A 12763-nucleotide genomic window follows, 5' to 3' on the forward strand; every position below is an offset into this window, starting at 1 on the left:
CCCAGAGGACCGCGAGGTGCGGAGGGAGTTGGCTGCGTGGATGGCTCAGAGTATGGGAATGGCCTGCTTCTCTGGACACCCCGAAGCATATTTAGGAGAAAACATCGCGCTGAGCTTTCTAGAGTTTTCTCCCTCTGCTTAGGGGACCGGGGCCTGGAGGGAGCGACAAAGACGATCACTGAACTTGCCCCCTCTTCCGGCTTGTCCCATTGGCCCCCAGAACGGAGAAGAGCTGACCCCCAGCTTTGCGACAGCGGCCCCAGTCCGCGCTCAGCCCCGCGGCCACGCAGCGCCCCCTGGTGCCGGGCAGCGGGGCCCGGGCGGTCCCGCCCGCTGACCCGCCGGCGACGCCAGCTTCCCGCGGCCGCGGCCCGGCGCGGGCTCCCAGGCCGGGGACGGGATTCAGGGCTGCGGGAGGCGGAGCCGAGCGGGCGAGGAGTCTCCGAGAAACTCGCGGCCTTCGGCGGCTTCCCGGCCCGGGAAGTGAGCAGGGGTCGGGAGGCCGCAAACAGGAAGTCGGGCTGCAACAAAGAGCGCGGGGGGCGGGGGGCGGGGAGCCGTGGACCTCCGGGGCGCCCGGGGCGGCGGCAGGTGGAGGGCTGACCCGGGCCAGAGCGCCGCACCTGCCTCTTCCGCTGCCGCTCGGGGCTCCAGGCCCGCTGGATCCGGCCGTGCCGTGCCCCCTGGGCGCGAGGGAGGGCGCGGCCGCCTGGGGAAGGCCGATGGGACCTCCCAGGCGCATCCTTTCCCCGGGAAGGGACGCTCACAGTTCCCTGAGTGAATCACTTCCATCCCTTCCCGGAATTCAGCGGGCCACGTGGGGCGGAGGGCTGGGTCGCCATCCTGCGGACCCACGGGGAGAGGCGGGGAGAGCAGCAGCAAGGGGAGAGCCCTGTGGGGCCTTGTCAGAGATAGAGCGTCCGCACTACCCGCGTTCAGTCTAGTGGCCTTACCTAGTCCTGGATGGGGGAAGTAGGAGCCACTGTCCTTTGTCGGTACCCCCGACCAGACTGACGAGGCCATGAGGCAGGACAGGGGAACGTAGCTGAGAAAGCAGGATAAAGGCATCCCTCTCTTCTTTACAGTCTCTCCCTGCCTCACCTCCCCACAGTGATATTCAGATGGTTACTGGCCAGTAGGCCCTAGAAAAGCACCTGCCCTCAGAGTTCACCATGGGGTCAGACTTGGCCTTTAAATAGGGCACTGCCTCCAAGCTACACAACTGCTTTGCTCTGAATTCTCTTGTGAAATACCCTTGCAGATTAAACATATATTTGCTAACCTATGAAGAGCACTTCACGGTGAGTCTAGAACCATCATCCGGCCTCATTCTATCAGGTCTGGGACCACTCCTGTACACCTGAACACTCTGTCAGGAAAGTCTTGGATACCTTGCCTATGAGAAGAGGCTGGACCCTCAGTGACCTCCTGGAAATCCCGGGGCAAGGAGTGCTTCCACTATGGTCTGTTCACACCCCAAATGCCTGGCCCAGCTTCTGCCATGTCACTAGAGTTGGAGCCTGGCATGAGCTACAGGTTGGAGCTGCCCAGATGAAGTCCATGAAGGGATCTCCTCTTTCCCCAGAAAGCTTGGGTGGTGGGCTCTCCCAGCTCCCTGTCTAGGATATCAGAGCCGGTGAGTGGATTTAGCCAGCCGGCTCCCCTTCAGGGCTCTTTGAGGACCTGAAACCCCGTGCGGCCCAGCACAGCCTAGTGGTGTGGACGTGCAGGCCCGCGGGTGTCCTACCTGTCCCCCACATGGGAGCCTCGTCATCTCGCCTTCGTGTCCCAGCCCAGTTTCCCCCACCCCCCCAGGGCCCGGGAGCTGCTTTCCTGTTTCATTTTGGGCAGGAAGAGTGAGGTCGTGTTGTTCTTCCCCCCGGCTGCCGGCTCAGGCTGTGGGAACGGTTCCCTGAATGCTTTCCTGTTTGATACCCTGTGTCTACAGCAAGGGGAACAGGGAGCAATGGGCAAGGCATGGAGCGTGTGGGTGCGGGTGAGGGTGGATGAACCTGGGTCTCTTGCTCCCTTGTCTCTGGCATAGCACTCAGATTAGGGGCCAGCGTGCTGTGTGCGTCAAGGAGAAAGAGGGGAAAGGAGGGCAAGTAGCGCTGCAAATATTTGGACTCCACACTGGGAGCATCTGCTGGATCTATTTTGCTTTACTGTGAACAAGCTAAGAGCTGGGAGCATCCTGCTCTGCTTTTTGTCTCAGTGGTCATTTTTATCATCAGTTGCTCTCCATGGGGTATGTTTGTGGCTGTAGAGAGAAGACTGTGGCACCTTAGGGACCATCTTGCACCTTACAGGAAACTAGCCATGAAGTAGAGATGGGAAACTCCCTCATTAGGGCCTCAGCCAGAGAAACTTGGACACAGGGAAGGTTCCTTTTTCTTCCTCCTCCCCTCCCTTGAGTCTTCAATCAACTCCAGCAGCTCTGGCCCTGCCAGGCACCCAGACTCGGCTCTCTTACCCAGCTTCAAGGAGGACTGACCCAAGGCAAATCCCCCTGCACCAAGACCAGTGCCCTGCTGGGGCCAAGCAAAGAGCAGGGTGCTGGTCCATCTAAGAACCTGCAACAGCAGGAGGAAGGGCCCAGATGTCATCATGGTTCAGAGACCCTCTTCTCTGACTAGAGAATCCTTTTGAAAAGAGGAAAACAGGGAAGATTCTCCTTCCCCCAAATTTCTGTATCCCCCATGCTGACTAGGGTTTCAGACTTGACAAAAGAGAGGGGGATAGATTCAGGCTGAGGGCATATCCCCCAAGGAATGATGCGAACATAAAAGGGGAAAGGGGAGCTGCAGCCAGCCTCAAGCCATCAGGTAGAGGAAGCTGGCCTAGGCTGGGGACGAGAAGGGTGAGGCCGGGCTCCCCAAGGACGGGAAGAGGACAAGGGCCTGGAGCCCAAGTGCATGCACAGGTCCTAGGGGTTCTAGGCCGGTGGAGGGGGGCAGCCGGCAGCAATATGAGAAGGGGAGTCAGAGGACGGGGAGAAGATTCCCACTCTGCCATCACAAAGACAGGACCCAGGAAGTAATAAACTCCTGTACACATCTGTTCCATATTATAAATACACATTATATACAAAATAATGTTATAAAATGTAGAAAGGTCAGTGCTTCTGATTCTTAAATTATCGAAATACTAGACTCCAAAATAAACTACAAAAAAACAAACAAAATAAAAACTCATATTATTGATTTCTGAAGATCGGCTTCAGGGGTGGTCTAAGGGCAGTAGTGGGTGTGGGCAGAGCCCAGGCTCAAGGCCGTAGGAATGGGCTTGAGGGAGGAAAGGGCCTAAGTGGTGACAGCACCCAATTTCTCCCTCACTGGGATTTCCACCATCGCTGCCCTAAACTCCCCAGTTAGGCCTGGTGCCTTTGACTGGCAGAGGGGACAGGCCCTCCACCTGTCTGCTCACAGGAGCCCAGAGGCACCCAACGCCAGAGGCTGTAGAAGCCAGGTAAGGCTTACCAGTATCCTTGCCTAGAGGGCCTGGGCCAGGGAGAGACTGGGGCCATGTGAGGAGCAAGGCCCACGTGCAGTAGTTGGAGGCACAGGGCAGAAAGTGCTCCGCCCACTTGGGGCGCTCACCTCACCTGCAGGGACACTCCTGCCAAGAGCTGCACCAGATGGTTTCCCGGCCCATAGACGGACCTGCCCTTGCTGGCCTCCTCTCTCTCTGATTTGGACCCAGCTGTCGTTATGGAGCCTGGGCCAAGGCACTTTTGGAAACGCAGATGCCAGTGGAGGCCACAGCAGCTCCAGGCCCCAGGGACCACTGCCACTCCCTCTGGAAAACAGGCCAAAGCCCCAAAGGAGCCCTCTGAAGGCCACTGCTGGCAGGATGGGTCCAAGTGGCACCTCTCCTCTCCTCTGTTCCCCTGGCTGGCGCAGCTGCCAATCTGATGCCAGACAGACACCCAAAGATGTGGAAGGGTACTGCATCTCTTGGCAAGTTCACAGTCCGTCCAGTTCATGCCATTCCCTCTTCCTCCTGAGAGCAGCACGTTGCATATTAAAAATGTTCCATCCAGGATGCAATGTAAACAATGCAGAAGGAAGGTCCAGCTGCTGGGGCAAGGCTGGGATGTGCTGGGGAGGCTCCTGCCTTATACCTGGGGAGCATGTGGAGAGCAGGAAAGTGGGTTACCCTGGGGTACAAACACTCTCTCCATGGCTGCCCTGGGCGGGGTGAAGGGGGGGCAGCCTCCTGGTCTTCTGCCTCAACACATGCACATGCCTGGGAGCCTGTCCTCATGAGGTGGGCCAGTGAAGGAAGCCAGCAAGTAGGAGGGGCACAAGACAACCACCCTCACCCACCAGCAGCTGGGAAGCAGCGCCTGGGAGCTGGCCAGGTGCCATGGCCGCCTAGCCCAGCACTAACACAGCAGGAAGAGACTGGGCCGGCTCGCCACCGCAGCTCCTGTTTCACACCCTCTGTGGCAACGAGGCCAGCAGGGATCTGAGAGCCACAGAGCCCGGCCTGCCAAGGAGGGGTGCTGACCCACCCTTCAGGAGCAGCCCCAAGGGTCAAGAGCCACTTTCTCATCCCCCTAAAGGCAGGAAGGGACATGTTAGAAGGGAAGGCGAACCCAGCGCTCACCTCTGTGGCAATGACACATTCGTTCCTCTCTTCTGATATCAAACACACAGACTGGTACATGGAGTCCCTGGGGGAGCATATCGCTGATATCCGACACTCTGGCTTTTCACTGAGAGAACACAAGACAAGCTGGTGAGGGAGGGGTGGGGAGAGGGCTGGAGGGAGGTGAGGTGCTAACCTGGACCCTGGTGAGCCAAAGGGAACTGGCAGAGGTGGCTCTGGGAGAAAACACGGGGACTAGGGATGCCCAATGCCAGCTGGGGGACAGTTAGGAACAGGCCCTATGAGAGCCACAGGACCCCCAACCTGACCAGAGGGTCCTGGAAAAAGCCAATTTGACAAGCCACGCCGTGGGAGGACAGGAGTCACCAGAGACATATCGTGGACAGTTAGCATTTGTGAATGAATGAATGACTGGGAAGGGGGGACAAAGAGACCCTGGCAGAGAACTTGTTGGTGAATCCTAATCCACTGTCAGCAGCAAGAACCCCCGTTTGCTTAAAAGCAGTCAAGGGCCTGGTGCCAGCCTCCCACCTGTCCTGGGGGAGCCCAGGCAGTGCCACACGGGGGTCCGTGGCAGGCCCTGGGCCTCCAGGTGCTGCTCACCTGTGTAACCGCAGTGGCGCCTTCTCCCCTAAGCTCTTGTCACTGTGAGGATATTTCCCAGAAATGGTCCCCCGCAACAGGGGCCCTGGGGCCAGATTATAGTCCAATGTATGATTCTGCTGTTTGCCACAGTTGGACTTGTCCAGGCCACAGTCCACTTCCAGCTCCTTCTTCTGGTTTGTGTTCTTGAGCTGGGCGGCAGGGATCAGGTTGTCCTTCTGGAAGTCTGACAAGTTATTCATGGCCTCCCTGCTGCCGTCGTCAGGCCGCCTCAGCCGCAGCTGCCGCACCGCCACTGCCACCATGCACAGTAAGACCAGCACCACCACCAGCCCCACGCCCAGGGAGACAGCCACCCAGGGGAAGCTGGGGGGCATGCTCATGGGGAACTCGCAGCGGCTGCCCACAAAGCCATAGGGGCAGTTGCAGACGAAGTTGTCGGGGGCAAGGCCAGCATAGCAGGTGGCCCCGTTGAAGCAGGGTCCCGAGGCACAGGCATCAGTGGGGATCCGCACCTCGCAGCGCCGGCCGGAGAAGCCGGCAGGGCAGGTGCACATGAGCCCATTCTCCAGGTCGTGGCAAGTGCCGCCGTGGGCACAAGGGCTGCGGGCACAGTCGCTGATGTGGAGTTCACAGTGGGTGCCTGTGAATCCAGGACGGCAGCGGCACATGCGGTTCGGACCTCGGTTCAGGCACTGGCCCCCTGTAGGTACACACCGGGGCACAAGTCAGCACTTTACCAGGTATCCCCTAGTGCAGAGGGTGATGCCCCATCCCAGGAATGAGCTCCAAGCTCAGGTCCTTCTGTCTCCAGGAACACGGCCAGCATTTACAGATCCCACTACAAAGAGCGCTGCATGAAGAGTCAGGAGACCTCGAGTTGAGGATGACCCTGGTCCTCTATACCTCAGTGGGCTGGTATATAAAAATTACTAGCATCTTATAGTAAAACCAGACAGGTATGCGTGGGTTTGAATCTCAGCTGTCTGTCTCTAGCTGGGGATCTGGCACCTGTTGCTTTACTAAGCCTCAGTTTCCTCATCTGTCAAATTGGAGTATAATGCTATGCCCTCCATAGAAGATGTGTGGACGTTAAATAAGATGATATATGAAAGCAGGAGCATGTGCCTGGTGTATAGGAAATGCTCAAAGACATGTTTCATCATTGTTTCACTTAATCTTCACAACCATGTGAGAGACAGAGGACAGGGACTATATTTTCCCATTCACTGATGAAGAAACTGTGGCTCCAGGAAGTTAACTAAGTGATAAGCCAGAGAGCAAACTCCATCTCAGCCCTTCCAATCCCTCTCCAGCTCCTGAGGCTTCTCTCCTGCCCAGTGCTGGACCCTCACGGAGGGTCACCAGAAGACCAATGAGACAAAGATAACCAGCATTCTTGGTGGCCCACAAAATGCTGAACATTCTAGACGCCTTACGCCATGCCAGGCTCACTGTGGCCATGGGGCAACGTGAGGCCTCTAGGAGCAGGGCTCTGACCGTGCTAGCCTCGTTCAGGAGGGACACGAAGTCTCCAAGGTCCATTCTAGCCCAGGACTCCCTGGGGAGGGTCAGAGGCCACCCCAGCAAGATCAGGACATGGGAGTAGGAAAGGAAAGCAGGCAGGGTGTACACTACTCCTTCTCCAAAGGCCTGAACCCACTGCTAACCTGCTCCTCTTCCAAAGCCACCCAGATTCAAGCAAGCTCTTCACCATCTAGAGCAGATGGGGATCTGTCTCAGCCTGCCCAGAGTGACAGACAAGGCGTCTCTCCTCTTGTGACCCTCCCTCACCAGAAGGTTCTCTTGGCCCCAGGGCCAGTCCACCAAGTTAGCAAGGCAACAGGACGCACCATTGGCACACGGGTTGCTGGTACACCTGTCCACTTTCTTCTCACAGTTGGAGCCAGTGAAGTTGGGGGGGCATTCGCAGGCATAGCTGGCCCCCTGGTTGCGCTCCCGACAGGAGCCCCCATTGAAGCAGGGAGAGTCGGCACAACTCAAGGTGCTGTGTTCACAGTGCAGACCATAGTAGCCTGGGGGACACAGGCAGTGGTAGCCATCCTCCTGGTCCTGGAGAAAGAGTAGAAAGGGGCTGAAGTCAGACACTGGGGGGCAGGGATGCATGACTGGTGGCTAGGCCCCACCTGCCCACAGTGCCTGCCTGTGGCCGCACATCCACTGCCTACTTGGCACAGGGATGCCTGGGTACCACCTGGCCAGAACTCTGCCTTCCTGCTCTGGCCTTGGCCTCACCTTACAGCTGCCTCCATTGCGACAGGGATTGCTGTCACACTCGCTGAGCTCCAGCTCACAGTCCACACCAGTGTAGCCTGGGCGACAGGTGCAGGTGTAGCTCCGCTGCCCACTGTTGGAGCACGTCGCCCCATTCTTGCACGGGGAGTGGTGGGTGCAGTAGTTGAGATCTGCGGAGACAGGAACCAACACACTGAGCAGAGCCAGAGAGTGGTCCCCGCTTTCAGGCTCCTCGGGGTGTAGGTTCACCTTCGGTGTTTGGCCTAGAGGCTTCAACTTCAAGTCTTCCAGGTGCAAATACCCTTTCTCTTCTGCCCAATGAAATCATGTATATCAAAGCACCTCCTGAGCAGTGCAATCAATCAAACATGAATAAACCCAATTGGACAACTGCCTCAGGTAAGCTCACAAACACTGGCAGCGAGGGGAGAATGAAGATAAGGATGAGGACTGGACATAAGGCCACACATTGAGGAGGATGTCAGAAAAAGGTTCATGCTGGAGGCATAGCTGATATAAGCCTGGAAGGGTGGGCTACAATTTTAACAGATGTAAAGAACAGAGGGGAGGCGAGAGCCACCAGAGGTGGTCACCAGGTGATTTTTAAAGGGGGATGCGTTACAAGGGTCTTTTGAAATATAAGTATTTATTTTCTTATTCCAGAAGGACAGGGAGGGAGAACCAGACAGAGCAAGTATAGGGACTATGAGGTCTGTGTTTGCATAAGATGAGTATGACTACGTCACCTGGGAGCAAATGTGGGGAGAGGAAAGAAGTGGGCAGGAACGAGGTGTGTGTGTGTTTGGCGGGGAGGAGATGGGGGAGAGAGTCTCTCATACCTACACACACACACACACACACACACACACACACACACACACACACAGAATACAGGGGCTAAATTCAAAGCCCCTTGTTGCCAGCAAGTCAGGGCCCAAGCAAGTTCTTTCAGTCCTGGCAAGCGTCCTGCCCACCCTACCCAGGTCTGTGCTGGTGTCTCCATGGCAGCAGCCACCCCTTTTGACCCTGAAAATGGGAGGCACACGCTGCAGCTGGCTACTAGGATGAAGAAGAAAAGGCTCCCTCCCCCATGGTGGGGGCTGGCAGACCCCTGTCCAGCCAAAAGAGTGACCAGCCCCCCAAACACCGGGAAGAGACAGCCAGCTGCCTGGCAAGTGCAGTTGGGGAGAACAAGGGAGGCTGTTTTTGCCACACCGAGAAGGCGGTTAGATGTCACTCCGCCCAGAGGCCCAGCTCACCCCCAGCCTCGGGGCAGCCGGTGGGCACACCCCACCAGACAGATGTTTAGGGGAGAGCTGCTCAAACAGCCCTGGCAGGTAAGCAAACACTTAGGGGGTTAATAGGTAACTACAAGGTAGAAAGAGGAACTGAGCTCGGCATCCCTCTCTCCGGACTTGCTGGAATTTATGAGTGCAACCTTCGGGCTGCCAACTTGTCGCCCTCCTGATTTCTCCACCCATCCTGTCCCCCCAGTACCTGAGGAAGAAGGACCCACCATCTCATTCTAGGCCAGTTGTTAAGATCCTTACAAGTCCCAAGCTCCTTGAAGGATATTGGAGAGTGAGCTCAGCAGTAAGAAGGGTCTAGGTGACAACTCTGGTCCCTCATCCCCTTCCTATCTCTCCTGTCCCCTCCCTTTGCCCTGACTCACCTTGGTCACAGAATAGGCCTCCCCAGCCCTCATCACAAGTACACTGCCAGGGGGTGCTGCAGGTGCCATGGCGACAACCATTGTGGGGGATGCATTCGTTGCATAGGCGGCCCTGCCAGCCTGGGCGGCAGCTGTGGAACAGAGAGAGGCTGAGGGTGAGGTGAGGGCCGGGCAAGGAGACAGCTCCCCCCTCACCGCTTCCTGTCCCCTACTCACATGCACTCCGCTGGCTTGCTACAGTAGCCATTCTGTTCATGACAGCCAGAAAGACAGATAGCTGAGGAAAGAAAACAGGGCTGGGTGAGGGTGGGATGCCAATGACTCTGAAGCCCCACTCTCCCTCTCTTGGCTCTAGGGGTGCCCCACTCTCCCAGGTTCACTTCCCACTCCTGGCCTCCCAGAGGGGCCGTGGATGAAACAATGGCCCAGAGGAGAATCCAGGCTGGACGGAATGCAATAAAGGGGTGTTTGTGGGTATTAGTATGATGTGGAGGATGGGGAGGAGCACTGAGAAGAGAGAGGGCAGAGTCCAAGCCCATCCGAAGCATCCCCAGCTGTTTCTGAGGCCCAGTTAGTGGACAGCCCAGACCTGCTCTTGACAGAGAGAGGCAGGCTGTGGCTGAGAAGACGCCACCACATTTGTTCAGGGGACCCCCCCCCAGGCAGGTGGGAACTTGGCTGCTTACGCTGTTCGCAGTACTCCCCAGTCCAGCCTGGCAGGCAGGACAGGCTGCCATCTGGCTGGCACACATAGTGGCCGAAGTGGTCATTGCGCTTCTTGCATAGACGTGAGCAGCTGTCTCCATAGTAGTTGTCACTGCAGATGACCCGGTAAGAGTAGCGCAGCCTTGTGAGACGGCTGGTCTGCTCATCCAGTAGCCAGTTCTGGCCCACAGCTAGGGAGCCCTGGATGGCGATCTTGCTGATGAGTGCGTCTGGTGGCAAGGCCTCTGAAGGAGCAGAGGGCTGGGTCAAGGAAGGGCAGCCAGTGCCCAAGAGTGCCAGAAACTGCTGGATCAAACCAGTTATCCAGATGACCCCCACCTGCCAGCGAGCACAGGCCAGAGGAATGCAAGGTCCCACTGCTTAGCTGCTCTGTGTACATGTGCAGAGGGCCTGATACCATTCAAAAGGGGGACAATAGAAGGATGTTAAGATATCCCAGTGTTCTGGAGGCAGATAGGCAGGGGAAAGAGGAAAAGAGGTCAAAAGGGAGGGGGGAGAAAAAAAGTAAAAGAAAAGCTCTCCAGGTCCGGGAGGACCCTGAGAGTAAGGGGTCCTCTGGTGCCCATTCAGGGGTTCTGCCCTCAGAGATGGGTGATTCTTTTCTTTTTCCTTTTCAAAGTGAGAATTGTTGTGCTGCTGAAATATCCTTTTCCTCTGTGTCAGAACAACATCCCAAAGCCATTATTCCCTTTCCAAAGGAGCGGAATTCGCAAAAGGTGTAAAATACAGGAAGGGGCCCGTCAGCGGCGCTGGCAGCTTCGGCCTTTCTCACCGCCGTGCTCCCCGCGTTCCCACGCCAAAAATAACCCGCAGGAAACGCAATTGTGCTCAGAGTCCAGGCAGCGGGCGGAATCCGAGCGTCCAGCGCGGGGCGCAGCTCCCGGCCTAGCTAAGCGTCCTGCCCCCACCCCTCACCCCGCACTTCCCCCGCCTATCACAGTTAACTCTTTCGGTGCTGCGCCGTATCGCCCCCCTGTGGCCGCGGAGCGAGCTACTTACCTGGCCGCAGGTCGTCTCCCGGCGCGTGCCAAGCTTCGATGATCAGTGAGAAGGTACCCTGGGAACGGAAAGGTGGGGAAGAGACAGAGAGAGAGCGAGATGAACTGGGGGGGAGGTGGGAGTGCCTTGCGGCAGCCGATTTAATTAAACTAATTGCAGGATACAGTTACTGCACCCAGGTCAACATAACGGGTCTGCGCACAGCATCGACCGCGAGCAGGCAAGGCGAGAGAATCCAGAGTAGGAGGAGGGTTGAGGGATTGGGGAATGTACGTGAGAGCCATTCGGAGGTGGAGGACGAGCCGAGCTGGTAGGTGATGAAAATCGTATTCCAAGAGTTGGGAGAAGAGAGGACATAGAATTGGAAAGTGAGAGATTGGTGAGAGCCTATGGGAGGATGATGTCCCAGGAGAGTCGGAAAAGATCAGAAGAGAGAGATTCCCCGTGTGTGTGTGTGTGTGTGTGTGTGTGTGTGTGTGTGTTGGAGGGGAGCATGGAAATCTGGGGAGAGGGCTTTGGTCCCAGGGAGCCCCCTTCTTTTGGCTTTCGTGACCTCCCAGCGCGCCCAGGTTGTGCTCACCGGCCAGGTGAAATTGAAGGGCAGCTGGAGAGGGTTGCGTCCCCCGCCGCTACTGTCGTCCCCGACGGCGAAGGAATTGGTGCCCAGCACAGGCGTGGAGATGCTGCCAAAGGTGCAGGGCCCGGGCGAGACGACTGCCTGGAAGTGTTTCAGGCAGACGCGGAAGAAGGTCCGGCAGCCGGGTTCGCACGGCCGCCCGCTGGCTAGCACGCCGCGCTCGTTGGCAAACTCCTGCAGCTGTAGCTGGAAGACTCCCGAGCCAGCTGTACGCTATTGCACAGGAATCGAGGGAAGGAGGAAGGAGAGCGGTCAGCTCGGCGGACGCCTGGGGCTCCGGCCCAGGGCACGGCGGGAGGGGGCGGAGGGGACGCGGGACGTTACCTGCTGCCAAAGTGCCACCAGCAGCAGTAGCGCCCAGCCAGAGGCGCTACGGGACGCTGCTGCCATTCCCTGGGGCGGTCGCTCTCTCCACCCGCCGGCTGCGAAGCTTTCCCGCGCGTCCAACCGCCGGAGGGGTCCCTGAAAAGCCAGGCTCCGCTCGGGGCTTTCCTCCTGCCTCGCCTACTGGCTAGCTCCAACTGCCGCAGTAGGTAATCCAGGTGAGGGCGGCTGGGCGGCGGCCACGCTGAGGACGTGTCCTCGGGCTAATCCTGGGGCTGTAAGCAGGCTAGTGCCTGGGTACACAGCACTGAGGCGGCTTGAGCTGCGGCTCTTGGCCTCGCGTTCCCAGCCTGCGCTCAGCGCCGCTACTGAAACCTGCGCGCTCGGGAGCTTTCCTTATATATATTGGCTCCTCTCACCGCCTGTCACTCAGATTCGTGGTCACTCTCCCCTCCCCTCGGGCCTCTAGCTGCTAGAGCCCCAGCGCCGCCCGAAGGGGGCCTCCGCCCTCGCCACCCCCCCTCCCCGCCAGCCAGTCAGGCACAGATCCCCGCCCCTTCGTGCCGCTCTCAGCCCCTGGGTCCCCCAGCTCTGCGCGTGCCGAGGTGACCAGTTCTCCACAATCGCAGGGTTACGGTCTGAACCCCTGCTGTGGGAGGATAGAGGGAGGGCCAGGGAGAATGGGGCGGGAGGTGAGCGAGCGGTTCCCGGATGGTCGTGGGGGCGGAGACACTGGGGAGTCCCCGTGGGCGGTGTGTCCGCAGCCGGAGCTAGTTACCTGAAGCCCTAGAGCAGGTAAAAAGAACTTAAGCTCAGAAAGCGAAACCAACGCTGAAGAACTCAGATCTCCCTCACCTTCCTGGAGCTTAGGAATCCCTGACGTCTCTGGCACCCAGGCTGTGAGCGCCCACCCATCACCACCACGCCCCCTC

At 58.1% G+C, this 12763-nt stretch overlaps 1 protein-coding gene across 1 annotated transcript; it reads right to left on the bottom strand.

The window, feature by feature from the left end:
* Nucleotides 1–3045: 3045 nt before the first annotated feature.
* On the bottom strand, nt 3046–12283 carry DLL4 (delta like canonical Notch ligand 4). The gene is made up of 11 exons (XM_006201665.4): nt 11832–12283; nt 11451–11720; nt 10871–10928; nt 9832–10095; nt 9362–9422; nt 9146–9276; nt 7474–7643; nt 7071–7290; nt 5218–5920; nt 4612–4720; nt 3046–4123 (listed from the first exon to the last, which is right to left on the bottom strand). The coding sequence occupies exons 1-11, from the start codon at nt 11895–11897 to the stop codon at nt 4118–4120; spliced, it is 2058 nt and encodes a 685-aa protein (XP_006201727.1). The 5' UTR covers nt 11898–12283; the 3' UTR covers nt 3046–4117.
* Nucleotides 12284–12763: the final 480 nt, after the last annotated feature.

This window comes from Vicugna pacos, chromosome 6 (genome assembly GCF_048564905.1).
Source record: "Vicugna pacos chromosome 6, VicPac4, whole genome shotgun sequence".
NCBI lineage: Eukaryota > Metazoa > Chordata > Mammalia > Artiodactyla > Camelidae > Vicugna > Vicugna pacos.

Coding starts and splice junctions, on each gene's coding strand:
- DLL4 (XM_006201665.4), bottom strand. CDS start 11,897: ATGGCAGCAGCGTCCCGTAGCGCCTCTGGCTGGGCGCTACTGCTGCTG. Junction 10,929..11,450: donor CCTTCAATTTCACCTGGCCG/GTGAGCACAACC, acceptor TTCCGTTCCCAG/GGTACCTTCTCACTGATCAT. Junction 10,096..10,870: donor GGGAGACGACCTGCGGCCAG/GTAAGTAGCTCG, acceptor CTGCTCCTTCAG/AGGCCTTGCCACCAGACGCA.